Raw genomic sequence first — 21851 nt, 5'->3', positions numbered from 1 at the left:
CTCGATTCTTTATTTCATGATTTCATTATAGGGGAGGGTGCCAGGAAAGGGGGGACAGAGGGAGGAAGGGTGGGTGGTGTAGATAGTAAGTTGGCTGTACATCGCAGTGCTGTAATGGAAAATAACTGCAATCGATACGTTAATCTCATAAACATGCAAAGTTATTACCGAAATACACGATTTTTAATGAAAGACATGGGTGAGCCGATAAGACTGCATAACCATGATTGATCTGAGCTGCTGCCTCAGCAGTGCAGCCCTCGCATCCTCCCTGCCTTCCACTCCAGCAGAATAGAATGAGGCAAGAGTAAAAACATACATCCGCTTAATCTACATGCCTGAGAACTCTAGTGCAGGGGTTTCCAACCAGGGGGACGCGTACCCCTGGGGGTACCTCTGAGGGTCATAGCGGGTACGCAGGACGACTCAAAAATAAAAATGCAAGTAAAAGAAAATATTGATTTTTTTTTTTACAGTATTACATATTATCTCTAAGTCACTGTGGATAAATATTTCATTTTTGTTTAGCGGCTCAAAGGTTAGTATATAGAGAATAATGCTTGGGGTAGTGTGTGATAAGCTACTAACAACCAAACGAGTTAGATGGGCTGAATGGCCTCCTCTTGTTTGTAAACTTTCTTATGTTCTTATGATATGGGAATTTAATGCCCACTACCCCATGCGGTATTTTTTATAATCTCTGGTGAATAATTGTTTCCTGCCAGAGTTTTAAAGTTCTGTGTTGCTTGTTGCATTTTAGTAATAGCAATAGCATCTGCTTGTATTGTATTTGGTGTTTGATAAAGTACATCTAGATCCTGTGTATCGTTTCTTGAATAAAATGTGGAAAAGAAAAACAAAAAAAGAAAACGCAAGCCTACAGAAAGTGTAAAGCTGCAGAAAATGATACAGTCCCTTGGCATCATTTTTATGCGTGCTTCATGTGTATCATGATATGTATCAAGTGTATCATTGTTAGTTATTATAGTTTTATCACAAGGTTAACATTTTCGATGTTGTAAACTTTAAATTGTAAATTTTAAATGACACACACGTATGCTAAATAGTATTTACCCAAACCCTCTCTACATTAAAGAAAATCCTTTGACTTTACTTTATAAGAATTATTGCAGGTTTGTTAGTTTTTGACCTACTTCAGTTCTTCCTGACCTGCTAAATTGAATTGAAACATCTTCAGTCACAGCAGGACAGGTTATCCCTGAATATATAAAAGGTGTGACATGAACTAAATTGTGACTTATGATGTTTAAGCCAGTACGTGTTATCCTCAAGGTTCCCTCTGGGCTTGTGAAGAGAATCGGTTTTGAACGGACAAGGTGGCTGAGAATTCTAAGAAACTCAGCCGTGCAACACCAGCAGAGAGCCATCCCGTTTGCTTTCTCGCGCCGCGGATGCTTGTCTTCAAATTGCTATCAAGTTTCTATGTTTGAGCTGTCAGCTGTAGGAGCACAGCACTTGAATCAGGACCCATATACTAGGGAATTCAAACTTGAGAAAGGTAATATTCCTTTATATGGTAAGGTAATATTCACAGGGTAGCGACCACGAGACATTCTGCAAAAGAGAGGAAAAGATTAAAAATCTAGTAAAGAAAGTTTCAGTGCAACAGGCCAAGGGATGAATAGGAAAGTTTGGCAAGGGAAAAGATTATTAAAGCTAACTGATCCCAAGCATAACCCGAACCTTAATGGTCTTGAAACACCCCTACATGTAACTGCAGTTCAATTCCACTGCTGATTGCTCATTGAATTGAGTGCATTGTAACTGCAGTTTAATGACAGCAGAGGTACATTGTAATTGCAGTTAAACATCATTAGCGGTAGATTGGAACTTCAGTTTAGTGCCGCAATGGGAAGTTACTGTGCAGTGAAGCTGTGCCCTGCAGCTGAGTTCAAAGCACTTTCTCTGAAGTTTGCAAGCAGTGCTTTCACAGGACTGTTATTGACCTCTTACACAGCAGGTGATAGGCAAACTGTGTTCAGTGCATATTTCACATATTTAATGCAATGCCACCAAAATATCAGTTCACCTACTTGTTTTTGGTTGCTTATAGATATGCCCAAGTATAAACAAATAATTGAATTCACTTTTAAGGGGCTATACCAGTTAATCGTTGGTTAGTTTGGGATTTTTCTGTTTTATTTAAGCCGATGGCTTAATTCTGTAACTACGCTTAAGTCCTGTCTGTATGTAATCTGTGGCCATGTTAACTCTGTGCAGGGTTGATCCATGGTTGATAGACTTTACAGAACTACAAATAATTAAGACCATTAACCATCAGCGATCACCAGTGGGTTGAAGTTCTGTAAACTGTTTCACATGATCTTCAAAATGTCTCTTACCACCTAATTTCTTTGTGAAGTGTGTATTCCTTTAAATAGCCTGGGTCTATGTGTGTATTACTTTATAACTTGCATACCAACCATTTGAGTTACTCTTTCCACTATTTCATTTGTATTTCTCTTTAAAATCTGGTCAGGTTTGTGTTTTCTTTTTTTAAATGAATTCAAGCCTTTCGGATGAAGTTAGCCCCAGATTAATGAGAATCCGTGTCAGTTCTGAGGCATTAAGGACATGTCTTCTTTCAATAATATATCTTGTTAGCCCTGTGCATCTGATATGGCAGTGCTGTCATTTTAATTAGTATTTCTCAGCTGTTACTGCTGATATTAAGAAGTGACTTCTCCAGGGACAGTTTCACCCAGACCAGCAGCTCATTGCTTGTTTTATTATCCATTCTTCTGATTTTTTTTTTCTTCTAATGGATCTGTGGATAACTGAACAAAGCTGACCCTGGCAGGCATTCGCATATATGCATTAGGAGATATATACAGTATATCTCATTGTATAGCTGTAGTAGCCCCATATATATTTATTACTACTATGGCTATAAAATACTTAATGAAAAACAAAATGTATTTTCCCTGGAAGAAACCAAGGGATTATGTACTTATTAATATGATTATTTACTGGTTATGTATATCTAAAAATTAAATAATAATAATTTTTGATCATTTTTTGCTACACCAACTAATGGGTAACATTCTATATAGTCAGAGTTCCCTAGCTGGCATAACAAACATGTGAAAATATCTTTTTTTTTTCTTTCATATCAGTTTAAAATGTTTTTCCACTGCAGCAATATTTTTTTACCGCTAAGATATCTTGCCGCGGTACACTTCCCTTAACCTAAATGCTGCCGCACTGTATTAAAATGTGAAAAAACATATTATAAATAAATACTTAAATGAATAGCCTAGGCACTAAACACTGCAATCTGTCTTGCTTCATCAGGTGGGCGGAGCCACAAGACTGTGTAAGCTCTGTGTGTTTGACTCTGCCGTTGTTTCCACAGTAACAAAGACAGTGTGCGCTGAACAGTGCGATGGACGATGTTTCGGCCCCTACGTCAGTGACTGCTGTCATCGGGAGTGTGCAGGGGGCTGCTCCGGACCCAAGGACACAGACTGCTTTGTATGTGATAACTCAAGGCTGTAATTCCAATATTTCCTGCCGTCGGGTGTGTTTGACTGCAGTGAAAGGGCTGTGACAGAGTGCTGTCACTGTTGTGGTGAAGGCCTCAAGTTGACTTGTGCAGTTGAACCGGTTTGTGATTAGCTCTCGTAGTGGGAGGAACGGACTGGGAGTCCTGAAGGGTAGTACAGGAGCTTTAAGGTTAATTTGCTTTCTGTGAGAGGGAAAGGCAAGTGGCATTTGAAAGGCAGTTATTGGATCTATTGATGAGATCAGAGCAGTAAGTAAAAGGACATCCTGAGTTTGAACTTCAGTCACAGACTTAGTCCTGCCTCAAGCCACCTTCCTCCTGTACCTTATCCAGCCACAGCAGTAAAGAGGAGCAGAAGCAGCAGTGAGGAGCCACCCATTGGCACTGAAATGCTGGATGTCAGCCGTGCTTCCTGGATAAATGCTTTCTAAATAAAACCATGTTTGTGTTTGCATTTGAAATGCTGTATTTGATTTCTGAGTGGTGCCTCCCTGTTCTCTCTCTCTCAGGCTTGTACCAGCTTCAATGACAGCGGGGCGTGTGTCACCCAGTGTCCACAGCCTTTCGTCTACAACCCCACCACCTTCCAGCTGGAGCACAACCCCAAGGCCAAGTACACCTACGGGGCATTCTGCGTCAAGAAGTGTCCGCGTAAGTCACCCAGGGATAGTAACTGCAAGTACCGCAAGTTTTGCAAGCGTCCTGCAGGTTACATCTTTGTTTCAGCCATAAATATTCACTTTGAATGTGCCCTTTTAATTTCAGATAATTTTGTGGTGGACCACAGCTCCTGTGTGCGAGCCTGCCCCAGTAACAAAATGGAAGTGGAAGAGAATGGCATTAAAATGTGCAAACCCTGTACTGATATCTGTCCCAAAGGTACGCCCGCTCTCAAGGTCTTTCAGTGAATCAATATTCTGTGTATTTCAAATGAAAACAACAATTACAGAACTCAGCACTCAGGGGCCATACACTCTTGTTTCATCAGAAGAAGGTGCACAATTCCAAATGGAACTTGAAATGAAACCAACACAAAGCACATCATGTAGCGTGAAATAAACTCAACAACATCCATCTCAAATTAGTTTATGTATAGGTTGTAAACTTCCAAATACTCGTGCAACCTCACAAATAGTCATTCCAAGCAAGTGGTCAAATTAATGCTCCTATTTCAGGGTTTTCCTGATCTACAGATTTAGGAAGAGACCCACAAGACAGTAGCAGTCTGACTATTATCTCATACCCCCCCCCCCCCCCCCCATACAAAATGCAGAATGTCCAAAAAAATCTTAAAGCACATTGAAAGTTTAAGGCGATAGCAATGCTAACATGGAATCCTCAGCCCATTCCGCGCCCCTTCCGCTTTAATTGAGAGCGGCAGTGTTACAAAAAGGAGGGTTTCCATGTGAGTAGGCCCACCTAGAGGCTGTGAAAATGCAACAGCCGAGAGTATAAAAGGCACTATATGTAATGTGCTGCAGGGTAATAGCGCTTGTGATTGTAAACCTCTGTGTTTTCATTCTTTATCTCTCCCTCACAGCGTGTGATGGCATTGGGACGGGCAGTTTGCAGTCAGCTCAGACGGTGGATTCCAGCAACATAGACAAGTTTGTCAACTGCACCAAAATCAACGGGAACCTGGTCTTTCTCATCACCGGCATAGAAGGGTCAGTGCTTACAATGCCTTCCACTGTATCATCACCATGCTTCATTGTGATGAATGCACTGCTGTACTGACAGCACTTGAGAGCCCTTGTTTTGTTAACACAGGTTATTGGTATGTCATGGGCACGTTGTTCCCCTGCCAATATACCTCAAAGCTTCTGTGGAGGGACTCGTTTCTAAGGGTTGTGAGAAGTTGTGGCCAATCAAGTCGAAGAAAATGCCCCTTTATCAAAAGGACCCTCTTTCACATTGCTTATCAGTACAGTATGTGATACTTTAATGTGACTCTGTGACAGGTCAATCTAGAATCTAGACAATAGCTTAGAAATACAAAAAATATTTGGGATTTAAAATAAATAAAATAAAATACTGAAAGAAAGAAAGAAAGAAAGAAAGAAAGAAAGAAAGAAAGAAAGAAAGAGCAATAATACTTTCTGTCCAGAACTATACAGCATTATAGCAGAATGTAACAACAGAGGGTTATGAGGGCATGTGACTTGAATGTATGTGTTGTAGTTTTGTATCACTGTGCACAGTGTAAACACTCAGTACAGCGTTGATTAGCATCAGACTCAGAGGCAGAGTGGGCTCTGCAGTTGTTGAATGCGGTTCGGCCCCCATTGGTATGGAGTGGGTTTCCCCAGATTCCAGGCTGCTAATTTGCTCTGAGTTTCTGCCTGTAGCCTGGCGCCCTTGGAGGGTTTAGAGTAAGATTGTCAGAACTAATTTCATGTCTGGACCTCACTGCTGCCCTCAGCCAAGGAGAATCCTGACCCCCATTTCACCAGCCATGCTTGGAAATGCATCCGACGGTCTCTTAAGACCCCTTGTGTTCATTACCTTTTCTTAATATATATATATATATATATATATATATATATATATATATATATATATATATAGGAGGTCCCCGGTTCAAATCCCACCTCAGCCACTGACTCATTGTGTGACCCTGAGCAAGTCACTTAACCTCCGTGTGCGCCGTCTTTCGGCACCCCTGGGCCAAGGCAGTTCATGCATGTCTTCATGCAGGTTTTGAAAAGTGATAATGCCACAGTAATGATGTCATAAAGTGATAATTAATTTGACTCCTCGAGACCATCACTTTCAATTCAAACACAAAATGTCTCATTTTCAATCACTCGACAACACCCACAGTACAGAAAGGTTCATTAATGATCAACAAAATGAGAATACATTAAAAAATATACATATAAAGCTGGTACATTCGAGAAACTAAACGGATAACGACATAGGACATCTGTACAGCACTGAAAAACACTATTTAAAAATATAAAAAAAACTGTACTGCTGAACCTCGTCTTCTTTAATGTCAGCACCACAAGGGTATCCATGTATTATACAAAACAATAGATGGGCCTCTTCAGTGAGTTGCAGGAAAACAATTCCATCTCGGGTTTCTGTGACAGTTTATAAATTACTTGACCTTCAGTCTCGTAATTTATGACATCACAGAAACCCTGGATGACATTATTTTCCTGTAACTCACTGAAGCCCTTCTATATAGACCCATGGAGATATATATATATATATATATATATATATATATATATATATATATATATATATATATATATATATATATATATATATATATATATATTATTTTATTATTATTTATTTCTTGCAGATGCCCTTATCCAGGACGACTTACAATCGTAAGCAAATACATTTCAAGTATCACAGTACAAGTAATAATACAATTATGAGCAAGATAAATACCATGCTGGTCCTCTAAAGTTAGCTAGTTTATGATTGATAATATTAGGGCAGGGGATTGGCAAAGGAGATCTGGGAGAGAGAAGCAGAGGAGAAAAGAAGAAGGGATTTACCCCAGTATCTAAATTGTGTCATAACCATGTTCATTCAGGGGATCCACTCATATAGCTAATCTGATTTCAGAACTGAAGCAACTACTGTGTCTTATCATCTAAATGTATTGTAGATCCTCTGCCAATTGGACAGCCCCATTTTAAAGCCTGTAACACTAAAGTCTGCACAGGAAACCAGTAGGCAGATAGCAGAATGTGAAACTTATAGCATATAGTATTATTATTATTATTATTTATTTCTTAGCAGACACCCTTATCCAGGGCGACTTACAATCGTAAGCAAATACATTTCAAGTGTTACAATACAAGTAATACAATAAGAGCAAGAAATACAATAACTTTTGTTCAAGTGTGACAAACCACAATTCAATAATACAGCAGACAATAGTGATAGTTACATCAGGAAATGATTAAATAGTGATAGTTACATCAGGATATGATTAAATACAAAATACTACAGGTTAAACACTTGGCAGATTACAGTATTCTGAAGTACAGGATTAAATGCAGTAAAATAGGGGGCAGATAAGAGCAAAATAAAGCACATTTAAATGAAGGGTGATAGTGTCCCAGGATACAAACAGAGTTCTACAGGTGCTGTTTGAAGAGGTGAGTCTTAAGGAGGCGCCGGAATGTGGTCAGGGACTGGGCAGTCCTGACATCTGTAGGAAGGTCATTCCACCACTGCGGAGCAAGGGTGGAGAAAGAGCGGGCTCTGGAGGCAGGGGAGCGTAGCGGAGGTAGAGCCAGTCTTCTAGTGCAGGCGGAGCGGAGAGGTCGAGTGGGGGTGTAGGGAGAGATGAGGGTCTGGAGGTAGCTGGGTGCAGTCTGGTCAAGGCATCTGTAGGCTAGTACAAGAGTCTTGAACTGTATGCGATATATATATATATATATATATATATATATATATATATATATATATATATATACATACATATATATATCCATGGGTCTATTCAATTAATCTTAACATATACCACTATGTTTTAAATTAATAATGACCAAACCAGTAATTGTACTTACTTTTAAAGAAAACAGTACACTTAAGAGACCCTGAGACACAGTTTGAGATGTTGGTTTTCTTAGTCTCCCACTTGTAATTATTTAACACCATGGTATATATCAGCAGACTCAATGGTGTCAGATTTATGTTTCGATATTAAAATTTAAAATGCTCTTTTCACGTTCGACACTTTTGCTAATGCAAAGTGGGAAATTGATTGAATAGCAACATAAGCAGGGAAATAAAGATGATGAATAACAAGCACTGCAAATGCTTTAATTCAATCCACTTTGAAGACTTAGCATTATATACCCTTGGCAAAACCATGATGGATATAATATTGAACACAGAAGCAATGCTCTGACTTTGTGGCCACACAGTCAGCAAGTATGAAATGTATTTCTTTCCACCTTGATCCCAGAAGACTGTCAGGGAAGCGATGTGACCAGCCAGCCAAGACACACTATTTCATGCCTTTCTCTCTCTGTCTGATTCATAGGGATGCTTACCACAGCATTGAGGCTTTGGATCCTGATAAACTCAATGTGTTCAGGACTGTCCGGGAGATTACAGGTGAGATCTACTTCTTTACTGTACACCTCTTGAGTCATGGTGTACAAGTTTCCTGTAGTAAAAGCATAGCAGTGTGATAAAGCATGCACAGTGAAACCATGGTAAAGAATATTTTTAAAAAACATAGTAATGATTGGTAAATGCAAATTATAATATTGGGAAAGCTGCAGATTTACCATACAAATTTGCAAGTGGTAAGCTTTTATTAGTAGCCTCCTTCTGTTCAGTGAAGGGTTCCATTAAAGCCAACAATTGAAATGATCATTTATATTATCTACCTTTTCACAATATGAAATCTCTTGTGTTTAATAGCCTATAAGCTGTGTCCCTGTATTGTTCTCTATTGCTTTATATGCTCTGTGAAAGCACAGTGTATGAATCCCACGTAAGCCTACATCACAGGACAGTAAGGTAAGGCAGGTAAAAAAAATAATGCAGCAGCCAACTAAAGTGACCTCTCGTTTCTTTTCAGGGTACTTAAACATCCAATCTTGGCCACGGAACATGTCTGACTTCAGTGTGTTCTCCAACCTGGCGACTATTGGAGGCAGAGTCCTTTACAGGTTACCTTCCCATAGCTGTGCCTGAATTACAGTCTTGATAAAGACGCCTGTGAAGACAGTGGGCCCAATTCAATTATCTTTTAGCAGGGGAAAAAGCATTTATGGGAGATATGAATTCATGCAATAAACAAAGCAAGGACCTGTGTTTGTGTGGATTTGATTAACATGTCATCAGCGGTGAATCAAAATAAAAATGGATCAACATGCGCTCTGTTTATTGCACAAATTTAAAATTTCCCATAATCATTTTTTTTTCCTGAACTAAAATGTAATTTAATTTTGGCCATTATCAGTTCAGTAGTTTGGGACAAACACCAATCACAAAATGTTTTAGTACAAATATTTATTGTGGAGAATGTGGAGTATGTGATTTTACAGAGAAGTATGTTGTATATACACATTAATTTGGCATCAAACCTAACTTGGTTTGAGGGTTCGCTGCCTGGCCGACTGGACGAGGCTGAGACCCCCCAAAAAGAACAAGCTGGTCTCAACGCCGAGATTAGTATTGAATATAGCCAACCTTTAACAAATGATCAGCACGTAGGAGATGCTGAAAATAGTTGTTTCTTGAGCCTGCAGAACCAGGGAATGCAGCGGGTAGCTCACAAGAATGCCAGGTCTGAAGAGGGAGGAATCTGAGTTGGCAGGAGGTCTGCTTCGGGAGCTAATGCTCTGAATCTCTTTGTTAATGATTTGGACTTGTAGCTGAATTATCTGAGTGGATAGCAATGGATTTTTGGGCCCAGGAAGACCCCCAAAGGAATTCAACTACAACGACCGGATACATTTCGTACAATGACGAGGACTGATCGAGTATAGGAATGGTGCTGAATTATTCAGGCCATGGAGCAGAAAACCATTTTCCCTTATAGTATCCTCCAAAGCCGCGAGAGGGAGCTGATGAGCCGAAACAAGAAAAGCATTTCACAGACCACTATGGGGGCCAGTGAGGTCACTGCAGGGGCCTACTGGATGCCTGCAGTGGGGGGGGGGTAACCTAAAGGGTTACGGTTGGAGGACTGCTGGAAAGGGCAAAAGAGTGGACGGAAAAGCGGGGCCCTGCTGGGCAACCATTTGAGGTAAGGAATAGAAAGGGGCTGCGGGGCCCTGTTGAAGCCCGCAGCTGGAAAGGCAGAAGGAAGAAAATCATTTGACACAGAAGGGACCACTATGGGGGCCTGCTGGATGCCCATAGTGGCCAGGGAGGTCACTTCGGTGGTCTGCAGTGAGAGGAGAGGTAACCTTAAACATTGCGGGTGGAGGTAAGGGGGGGGCTTGTTGGACGACAGTGGCGGGTGCTGAAACTCTGGGATGGATCGTGGGAGCAGCCGCTCCTGACTGTGAAACAGTCTCTGAATCCAGAATGCTCAGGAACTGCTGAATGAGCCTTTGATTGACAGGTGCTGTGGAGGTCCCGCCTTCTGTGTTTTTTGGATGTAGACGCGCTTTGTGGAAATGCAGTGGGTGCAGGGCGAGGTGTTGTCAAGTCCGGGCTTGTTTTTGAGAGTCGCGGGTTGGAATTTGTATAAACACCCATACTGACATGGGTTAGGCTTGTTTTGTCGTGAGACTTGGCAATACTGGGGGTGAGCTGGAAAGTGACGATCTGTGCTGTCGTCATAGTGCCTGCGACGGGAAGGATGCTGCAAAGTGGAGAGAAATAAATTAAACAAATTCTCCTTACGTGCTGTAGATTTGAATGGGATGTTGTTGTTACAAAGATAATGCTGGAGCCTGGGCATTGTCCATTCTTTTATGTCAGGGGTTGCTGAGGAACGAGTGGCCAGGCGGGAGCTGCGGCGGATAGGAGAGTGAGACGGTTGTTGTGCTGGGAAACAGGGAAAAAGCAAGGGATCTGGTGATGGTCCTGGAGAAACAGACAACTTGGCAGAGAAGTTTGGAGTGGTAAATACCGCTGACCGAAGTTGTCGTGGAGTTGCCCCGGGAAGGGCTGGTTGAACTGGTTGAGTGGATCTCGGCTCCGGGGAAACAGCAAACAGATCATCATCCACTGAAACTGAATAATCTAGAATGTTGATCATGATGCATGCATTTACGATGAAACGCAACTGAGACGCAACTGAGAGGGAAGTGATAACAATCTTAATTAGCTAATGTGTAAATTGAATGATTCAATTTGGTGACATGCAGATTGGTGTCTGACCCTCCTCCCGAACTTTAGTTCTGAACATCATTTAGCTCATCTGATTTTCCAGGAAGCACAACCATTATGTCACAGTATCAAAAAAAAGCACATTTCTGGATCAGATTTAAAAAAAAAAATTAAATCTGAAAGGGTAGAATAGCCTACTTAATGTGTTCAATTCAAAGTGACGTCAGTTGTCATTTTTAAATCACTTGAAACACTGCAAAATGTGTTTCAGGCTCTATATGAGATGTTATGTTGTTCATTCATCGATTCATTCATTCATCATTCGACCAGCTTTAAGAGATGGCACCATGTACCCCAATGCATGAGGCCACTGACCAACCAGTAATGTACCTAAGTAATGTCATAGCAGCATTTTATAAGCAGCATCCCGTAGATCCTTTGTAATTCACTTAGTAGTTCTCTCCTTACTGAGTCTGTGTCTTCCTGTGTTTTCTGCAGTGGTATCTCCTTGCTAATCCTCAAGCAGCAGTGGATCTCCTCCCTGCGGCTGCAGTCGCTTCAGGAAATCAGTGCTGGGAACATATACCTCACCGACAACCACCTCCTCTGCTACTACCACACCGTCAACTGGACCAGCCTCTTCAGGACCAGCTTGCAGAAGACCATCATCCGCAACAACCGCAACCCCAACAACTGCAGTGAGTCAAGGGACACGGAGCATTCCTCATTGAGCTTCTCCACATTATAATCATGCATTACAGTCCTTTACATCCCTAGGCGATATAAGGCAGCATGGTCGTGACACATATTTGTGCTGTATTTAGTTTTTAGGACCTTTATTGCTAGAGAGTTAAGCAGGATACACTAGACTTGCTCTCAGTTTGCATTATGAGCGCTTTAGGGGACTTAAGAGCCCTTTAAAATGTTCTGTGTGTATACCCAGCAAGGATGTGTCTAGGCTTATTAATAAATCAATTACTCCATCAATCAAGCTGGCAATGCATCCATATCCGTTAGGTTGTAATTGGTTGCTTGGTTCACAATGTTTTATTCAATAGAAAGTAAACACCTGGAGAGAAGAGCAACAAAAGGAAAATGACGCAGTTTCAACAGGAACCAACATGGAAACAGCAATGCCAGACCAGTGCATGCTAACCAAACAGTCAGAACTAACTAAAAGCCCGTAGGGCATACCTGCTGTTAAATGCAGCTAGGTGCTACTCTTTAAGAATTCAGACTTTGCATTGATTCCTCACATCTTCAGAAGGTGTACATTTTAAATGTGTGTAATGGCTTAATAGCAGTTTCAAAGCTACAGCTATAAAAAAAAAAAAGTTTTATCACAGCAGTACAGATTGGTCACAAGCTGGGCTGCAACTCTGCTTCTCTGCCTCACGCAGCATATGGGAAGGGTGAATACTGAAAGGACTGCCCTGTGTTCATATAAAACACCACCAATGATCCATTATAATCCCAGTGCATTCCCCTAACAAACCCCAGCAGAACCGTTAGCAGACCAAAGCATTACCAGCCATGGCATTGCTATGGAACTAGACTATTGCACAGTACCTCTTACGGTATATGGTACTATGCTATTTCAGTTGGTTCACACCATTGGGATACCATTGGTCTACCAACAGTTTGTACCTTGGTAGCTGCCTTCGGGGGACCATTGCCCCTTACTATAGAACCATTGCATTGTCATTGTACAATATTGCCACTGCAGTGTCACAGAAGTGTGGTCAGAATACATCCATGTAAATAGTGCACTTGGCTTGTGTGCTTTCAGCTGCTGAGAAGATGACGTGTGACCCCTTGTGCTCGGACCATGGTTGCTGGGGTCCTGGTCCAGACCAATGCCTGTTCTGCAGATTCTTCAGCAGGGGAAGGACCTGCATTGAGTCCTGTAACCTCTATGAAGGGTAAGTGAGTTTAGCCCCTTGCACTAGTTCTGAATGGTTCTAGAATTCAGAGTTGAGGACTGGGTGCCCATAATGTCCATAGTCAACCTTTACTTAACCAAATGAGAACTCATTTCCCAATTTAAAGGAGATACTGGCAGGCGCCATATTACTTCAGACTACATATTGTTCTAGGAAGACCTAACCCTAAATGTAAATCTATAACTAAAGTACCCACTTGTTTATATCTTTGCTCACAAATGAATTATTTCTGAGTTATGCTTGTGTTTATCCCATGCTTGATTAACAATTTACATATGATGATATATTTAATTAAGTCATTTATTTTTCTTTTATGGATTAAATGTTAGCTTTTCTGTGGGCTGCTCTGAAATTCAAAGCTTGTCGAAGCTGTTATTGTGATACTGCTACAAGCTGGCCACTAAAATCTGAAAAATAAGTACGCCGTGGAACACCGATGTAACAGGGTGAAGCTGGGTGCGAACCGGTGACCCCGTGACCCTGAATACCGCAAGAGAGCATCTTAACCACAATGCAAAAGCCGGGCTCGTCTGCATTTGTGGTTTTATCACACAACACTGCCTGTTACACCTGCAGACACATTGTATAAATCTTGATGTTCTCCATAACCCCATACTTATAAGTAAGACTTACCAAGCATCTACAGGTCTGCCCAATCACATCAATCACACGTTGGGTTCTCCAGTCCCAGCAAGGAGGGATGCAGGTGTGCACTGCCTCACCCTCTGAAAAGTGTTTGCAGAATGGAGTTAAAAAAAAAGAATGTCAAGCACAAACCTGTTTTGAACCTTCTGCTGGGAATACAGCCAATTATACGGGATGAAAGACCGAAATGTTTAATTACAGAAAAATCACTCCTGCGGATTGGCTTAACACTGTTTTTCCCTGACAGCGGTGGGTAAATAACCTGGCTCACACAAATCCCATGCTGTCTCCCCTTAAACTTGGCAAAAATGAGCACCAAAAAAGAATGACATTAGACGAAGAATTGCTCATTGGAATGGAAATGAGAATCGTTTTCAAATGGGAGATGCTGCTTTGCTTAGGTTGAAGGTTTTAGTCCATTAAAAGAACCAACTTCTGATACCGAATTCCATTTTGCTCTTGAGCCGTCTTCACCTTTGAAGCAGGTATCAGGAGAGAGGGAGGACAAACAGACACTGTGTATAGCTAGAGGGTTATTTTATTGGGCTTGTTCAATTGTTTTACTGCTAATGTGGGAGAATCTGCAGGAAGATGTTATCTGCAGTATAAACAGGGGTTGCTGCATTCTGTAATATTTAATTTAATCCTTTTAAGGAGCGTGGTGGCCATATTGAGCAAACTCTTTTTGGCATAAGGCTGCAGCAGCCTCTGTGAACCTTGTTGGTAATCCTTGAGCCATGCTTTCCATCAGCTGGTGTTTTCAGCATGGTTCTGTTTTTAATTGTTGTTCCACAGTGGCAGTGAGAAGATTGGGTTTATCCTGTACTGGAACTGGTGCTCAGCTGCACTGAACATCATATTGTTAAGCCTCTTTCGCGCTCTGATTGCACTTATATTGTAGTTTGAAAGCAGTGATTTTAGTGCAATTAACTGCACGTCCAACAACCTTCGGGAAATGACAAAAAGTGTTCATACTATCCTTAGCTGCTAAACCTCATTTATTGTGGATGTTAAAACATGGGTAGGATTTAAAATAGCAGTAAAACGAGAGGGAGAGAGAAAATAATAGTGCTTATGGTTTTTAAACCTAATTTCCCAGGATAAAGGCTGATACAAAAATGCAGTCTTAACATTTGTTGTGTAGCCCAGATAAACAGTAATTCATTTTAATTAATTTTCCTCCCCGAGTGGCAATGCATTTTAATTAAAAAGTAGCCCTGCCATATTTGAACTAAGATTTCACTTAATCTTCCTTCGTGGAGATACAAAGGGTTGACAATGCTGGGGTGAAGGTGGATGATGATTCCTTTCACACCATTATCCAGTCAGGATAGGGTCTTGGCTCAGAACAGACTTCCTGGTGCTGAGTAGATTAAACAAGAAGGAGGTTATGGAGGTACTGCTGGGTTTCACTCCCTGATAAGCATATAAACGTGCTTTCTTACTATGTGAAAAAAAAATGTTGTTACTATATTCATTAATTTTCAATACTGGGGTTTTACATGCAATATGCAATTCAGCCAGCATAATCTTTTGTTAAATAAACACTATTATTATAATAAAAAATCTTCCAAAATCTTCCAAAAACATTGAATCCAAACAATGGGTAAAAATAAAAATAAAAAGTAGTTGGAGCACAGCCTCATTCCTTGGAGCATCCCGGTGCCGCCTGCTAAAAAACAGACAATTAAATAATAAATCCATGCAACATGTTCAACCCGGTGAACAAAAATTATGAGGCAGAGGAGCATCGTATACTCCCCATCACCCTTAGGACGAGGCTGGTGGTGGTTGGGGAGGAGGTGGTAATTCGAAACCACGACAACACTGAGTTTGCAAAATATATAAACCTTACAGGTTAATTTGAATTTGCAGATTAACCAATGAGTGTACCAGGCACTTGTACTATCGATTTCCTGCCTGAAACCTTGCAAGCATTATATTATTTTAATACAGATTTTCAGTAGAACTTCTTCCTCTGCACATCAGCTATGCAAGTGGTGGAGTGATTGCAGTTGATTTTCAAATCTGCAGATTACATTTAGGACAGACAGACTCTTGTGCTGCATGTATGCCTGTACTCCTGCAATGTATTATATGCAGATTGGTGGTGATTAAAATGGTACGGGTTGGGGCATGGGTACAATTCTGCGACTGAGCTTGGGTGACAGTGGCATACTTCTCTCCTTTTGTCTCAACATCAGCAAAATCAGTGAAAGAGGCTGTGCTGTCGACTAATCCAACACACAATGCTGGCCAAAGCCCACTAAATCCTGTGGCTGTGTACACGTGTTACTGGAAGTCAAACACAGCCCACACTATTACTGAACACTCACGAGCCATTAGCTAGAAGTACCCCATCTCTCCTAGCCCTATAAATCAAATGGAAGTATGTTAACCCCTTTGCTTCTAAAGTCTGTTTCCAGTTCCCTCCAGTGATTCTCCTTAGCATCAGAAATAGCCTGTTTCAAAACTATGATCCCCGATCTGAAATGTGCATTCCTACAAAAGGCTTAATATTGTATGTAAGGGTTCACTTTGACCAGTTTTAACATCGAATGCCCTTCAGCAGCTCAGTATGGAGTAAAATTAGTTATATTACTGCACACACGCCTGCACGATCGCACATCAATTTCCATTCACGCACGCAGTTACACGGACTTGTAAAGGAGAAAGCCGGGCATGAAAATACCGTTATTGATTTTGCTCTTTTTTTTGTATTCAATTTTTCAATTACCCAGGGATTTCCGTGAGTTTGCCAATGGATCAGTCTGCATTGAATGTGACTCCCAGTGTGAGAAGGCTGAGGATAATATGTTCACCTGCCTCGGCTCGGTAAGACTTTGCCACTGTTGTATGATATTTATTAGGCTGAGCTCACAGCCCCATTACCATTTTCCTTCCACGCCACCTGCTTAATATTATATAGTAATGTTTAATTACCTAGCAAACCACATATTATTTGCCATAAATGTCATTTCTCTTGCTGTCATATAACATAGCATTACCCTATTTTACTACAAACAATACTTGTCACACAACAACAGAAAAGCTACCCTCTGTAATTAGCTTCCATTGTATTCCCCTATTCTGTGTTAGCAGTCAGGGGTGACTGTCTGATTGAGCATCATGACATCATCTAACACCCCAAACCAGCTAATTATATGTCAAGAGGAAACCATTCAGGGTTGCTAAATTCCATCCATCATTTACCAAAAAATAAATGTCATTATTTTTAAGGGCAGGGCGCAATGGTGAAAGCCCATATTGGACATTGTCTCGTGATAGGTGCAGTCCAATGTGTATACATATACAGCCAGGCCACTGGTGCCACAGACAAGCGCATTGGCCAGCGCTAGTATGCTTAGTTACCTTAAAAAAATAGCAAAAACATCAAGTGCAACAACAGCCTGTCTGTGTAGGTGGAAGACGGCCCCTCCTCTTCCATTCCCCACCCCTTGCTGTGTATTTAATCGTCAGTGAGAGCTGAGCCATGCTTTGTTTGCCCTGTCACATACTGTTGTACGCCTTGTAATCTCCGCTGTGGAGACGACACTCTCCTATATCTGAGTTTAACCAAGGGAAACCTAAATAAAATGAAAAGCATGTTCTGTCTGCGACCAAGAGATTGAGTTATCATTTACTTATGCTTTCCGAAAAATTAGATTAAACCATGGGAAACGGGGAAACAAATGCTTATTATACATATGTTGCTTTCTGTTTTGCTGAGAATATCAAGATGAATCATTCTTTTTAAAGGAATCAACACCTAATTGAATCACTTTACTGCACCACATAAATTCCAGAGGTGGTCTGCAGGTCCAACCCTCTGCCACATCATCTGAGCACATAACTGTTTTTTAGCCGAAGTGAACCTATACGTTCGGGCTGGCATTTATAAGAGTGATTGAGGTTAAGTGTTGATTTTGCTTTAATTAACACATCATAGATGCTTTTGATTGCAATAATTATTACACAATATATTCCACCTCAAAAAAGTTCAACATATTAAGCAGACACCAAGGAATTGTATCTCCTTCAGTCCTGTATTTTGTTCTGCATACAGAAAAACCTGTGTCCTGTGCTTCGTATTAGAAATATTGACCCCGGACAAAACAAAAAGAGAAAAGTAACTTTGATGCATTCATGATTTATCTGCAAAGAACAGCACCTTTGTTTGCTTGTTAACCTTGCAGCCTCAACCGATACCATCATTCAATAGCGGAAATAATTTTGATGCCAGCCAAGAAGAAGAGTCATATATTACACAGCATTAAAAGAGCAGGTCATGGCTCAGAGTTCACATTGAATTAATCAATAACAGTGAGGCTCACTGGCTGTGCAGGTTTGCTCCTGAAATGTGACTTCGACTGTCATCCCCTCTGAACTCTGCTGCTCCTAATCTGTGTGTCAGCACGTCCTCTTTGTACAGGCTCTCAGCTCTTGCTAATACATATTGAAGACATCCCCTAGGTGTAAACATACAGTATACTGGTAAACATGTATTGATTTGTTCCATAGTGTTTTTATCTATCTTAAAGAGTAAGCAGCTTCAATTTACATTTTCTTTTTTACTGCCTCCTCTTAGCTTATGATGGTTCAGATCATTAAGAGAGATTCTTATTGCAATTCATGGAATAATGTTACCTGTGTGTATGGCAGGTAACTAGAAATGAGCAACTTGAGTCATTGTGATAAGAACTACTCAGAAGGATTAAAAAACATGTATGTTGAAGTTACTTACTCATTGTCTTTCACCATTGCATGTGATCACATTAAATACATCCTCAATACAATATTTTTTAGATCATAGTATAATGTCAGTAATACAAGTTTACTTTTAATCAGGCAGCAAAAACATTCAAACTGAAAACTCAATGTGTATTAATGTTTAAAATGTTTAGAAATATCTCATGTTCCCAACTGCTTACTCCCGTCAACATTGTTAAGACGAAGCAAGACCATTACTTTTCTTGTCCCCCAGTGAGAGAATGAAGCACCTTGAAGGACAAACTCTTGTTCAGTTTATGCCTCTCAGCTCGGAGCATTTAGCTCATATTACAGTCATAAATTTCAGATGCCTTTTATTTCTCGTGTTCGTTGAGCGATGTTTAATATTCCCTACGTTATTGCCTTTATTTGTTTTGGTTTTGTTTGTTTTTATTTATGTATTTATTTTTATAGGGCCCAGACCACTGCGTGACGTGTTCTCATTTCAAAGACGGCCCAAACTGTGTAGAGAAATGCCCAGATGGCCTGCAAGGCGCCAACAGCTTCATTTTCAAATATGCTGAGGCCAACAATGAGTGTCATCCCTGCCATTCAAACTGCACCCAGGGGTAAGGTGGAGGCTGGTTGTGTTGGCAGGATAAGCCGTGTTGTGTGCGTCAATGGTATGTGAGTGTGTGGGGAGGGAAGGAGTGGGGCGGATTGGTATTCCAGATCATTGTGATAAATTAGGGCTATAAAATGAAATAGATTTTTGGAGGGAGAAAGAAATGATTATTGGTATAACCAGCTGGCATGTGATGTTGAAAAATGTAATATTACTATAAATGCACCTTAACCCTCACAGTGCAGGTAATGCAGTCTGCAACGCAGTCTGGATTGGGTGTTCTGGAAACTAAATTCATAATGAATAATAACGTAGGGGCGTTTAGAGTTCAAATGTTTAAACTTCAGCCAAGTGTTAAGTGATGGTTAACATTTAATAATGGGCAGCAGTCCTGTATATTGCAAGCAATACAGAAATAAACTTGACCCTTAGTACATTTGCAGTAAATGATATTAGATTTTTTAAATGCAGTAAAAAAAAATGAAAAATGCAAACATCAGAAACAGGCAAGGGGAGAGTTAAAAAAATAAAACATTGATACTTACTCTTGTGCTTCACATGTGATGCACATGGTGATAATAATTTCTTTTTTCTCTCTTTTTTTGTTGCTGAGGGCAGTTTTCTCTCTATGTTGAATTAAAAATAAAATTAACAAAAAATATGATTTTAGAGAAGCGCTATTTCACAATTTCTCTACAGTGTAATACCATTAGCCACTCGGCAAAACAGAAAGAGGCATCAAATATTGCCTGGCTTAAATTTAATTTAAGTCATTTAAATCTGCTAAGGAGATAATTGGCGGACAATGAAGTGAATGAGAGAAATATGTTATCGTGCCGCATTGCAAAGAGATTCTGTGTACGACTGTGTCCTGCTCCTGCGGCAGCTAAAATTAAAACAGTAAATTATTTAACGCCTAAAACTGATGTCAACTACAAATGCCATTTGCAGACCTGTTTAATTGCATATCAGCCATTTGGAAGCACATCAGTGAAGCACTGGGAATGAAAGAGGCAGGTGTCAGTCAATCTGTCGCTTCTGAGTAAGCTGAAAAAGAAAAACAGTATGAAGAAGAGACCTTTGGCACTAATTATTCTTAAAAAGGTTATTATCAAAGCTTCTGGTAGCATGACCGCTCCTGCAGCGTTGATGAGCTTCGACTGACCAATGAAGGACAGCCTGAAAGCCAGGATTCTCCTGAATGGTTATCAATGCTTGATGAGCATCCAGGCTCTACTTCATTGGCTTGTTGAACCTCATCAAATCATTGCATCAAATGTGTCATCACAGTATGTTGGAGCATAAAAGCTGGATTGCTGTCTAGTTAATAAACTGTTAGTAATGGTCATGATAATAAAGAATGCTACATAAAATGTGTTTAGAATAATGTTAGTTCACATTGTTGTTTTTTACAGTTTGTTTCAAATAGACTTTTGCCATCTCAGTTTGTGCTGCCTACAGTAAAGGCATAGTTGGGTGATCATTTTTATCCCCAGTATATACATAGAATCAGTATATATAGAAATTCGATTCATGTTTCATATAAAGGAACTATACTAGGTGGGCCAACCCTGGACCTGACGAGCCGCAGGGTTCCACCCGAGTTATTAATTACTTAATTGAACCAATGATTTTCTTAATTGGTGAACACTAACATGTTTTCTAGGTCTTTAATCATTGATGATTTAAAAATACCCAGAAAACCTGCAGGAGTGAGACTCCCAGGACTAGGGTTGGCCACCCCTGCTCTATACTCTATGCTATAGTGCTTTAGGGGAGCATGTCATGTTATAGATGACTGGATTATACTAAGGGCTTATGATCCTTATCCTTCATCGGTTCTTGTTCTGTTAGTGCATTAAAATGTATTGTTTTGTGTCCGACTTCCTATCCTAAGAAAACGAATCACTAGCGATTGTTCTTTTATTCATAACGCTGATACCTGAAGTGTGATGCAACACTAATCTTATGAGCTGATAGTGTTTATAGTTCAAATGCAGTTTAATGCCTTCAGTGTGTTTAATATAGGCATGGGATCTGGGTTAACTCATTCATTTTCTTTGATGAGTTGAGACCACACAGAGTCTCATATGTAGGTACTGTACAGGTAGCTCCAGAAAGTAGAGTGCTATATCAGGTATATGTTATATATTGGAGTAATCCACAGGAATGGTTATTAAAGCATTCTTTAAAATTCAGAAATTGCTTTTGCAAAATAATGCCATCAGTTTCTCATGAAAGAACATAAGTGGTGTGATTCACCCCATTACTATCCATAACTTATTTATTTATTGGTTTTGTAAATGTATAACCTAGTAAAAAAAAAAAAAATTCCCTGACTGCATTTCCAATCTACAGTGACCGACCTCACTAATCAAGCGCAAGGTATTGTATGAACAGCCATCCCGAGAAGCCTAATGGATACACTTTGTTGTCAGCGTTTGTATTTAAAATAAGATTTGTGCTGACTAATGGCAGAGAGAAGGCTTTGCCAGCAGCTGCAGCTGTCTGTTTGTATGCATGAGAGGTAAGGGTGTATCTGCTGTGCTGAAAGCTATCATTTAAGAATAGTGATCCACTCCCAGGACTGCTGCTGTGTCACTGATGGGCTGCCTTTCTCCCCTCCAGC

At 40.3% G+C, this 21851-nt stretch overlaps 1 protein-coding gene across 1 annotated transcript in view; it reads left to right on the top strand.

Moving 5' to 3' along the window:
• The window catches only part of LOC117427011 (receptor tyrosine-protein kinase erbB-4-like), a 278434-nt gene that overhangs the window by 200932 nt on the left and 55651 nt on the right, over positions 1-21851 (top strand). The window contains exons 6-15 of the mRNA XM_059034039.1: positions 3377-3495; positions 4036-4177; positions 4292-4405; positions 5067-5193; positions 8547-8620; positions 9093-9183; positions 11798-11997; positions 13089-13221; positions 16629-16722; positions 19072-19226. Coding sequence (XP_058890022.1) covers positions 3377-3495; positions 4036-4177; positions 4292-4405; positions 5067-5193; positions 8547-8620; positions 9093-9183; positions 11798-11997; positions 13089-13221; positions 16629-16722; positions 19072-19226 — 1249 coding nt within the window. The remainder of the gene's footprint in view (positions 1-3376; positions 3496-4035; positions 4178-4291; positions 4406-5066; positions 5194-8546; positions 8621-9092; positions 9184-11797; positions 11998-13088; positions 13222-16628; positions 16723-19071; positions 19227-21851) is intronic.

The sequence above is a fragment of the Acipenser ruthenus genome, chromosome 11 (assembly GCF_902713425.1).
Source record: "Acipenser ruthenus chromosome 11, fAciRut3.2 maternal haplotype, whole genome shotgun sequence".
Lineage (NCBI taxonomy): Eukaryota > Metazoa > Chordata > Actinopteri > Acipenseriformes > Acipenseridae > Acipenser > Acipenser ruthenus.
The sequence above is the reverse complement of the archived record's forward strand: the minus strand, read 5'-3'. Positions and strand labels throughout refer to the sequence as shown.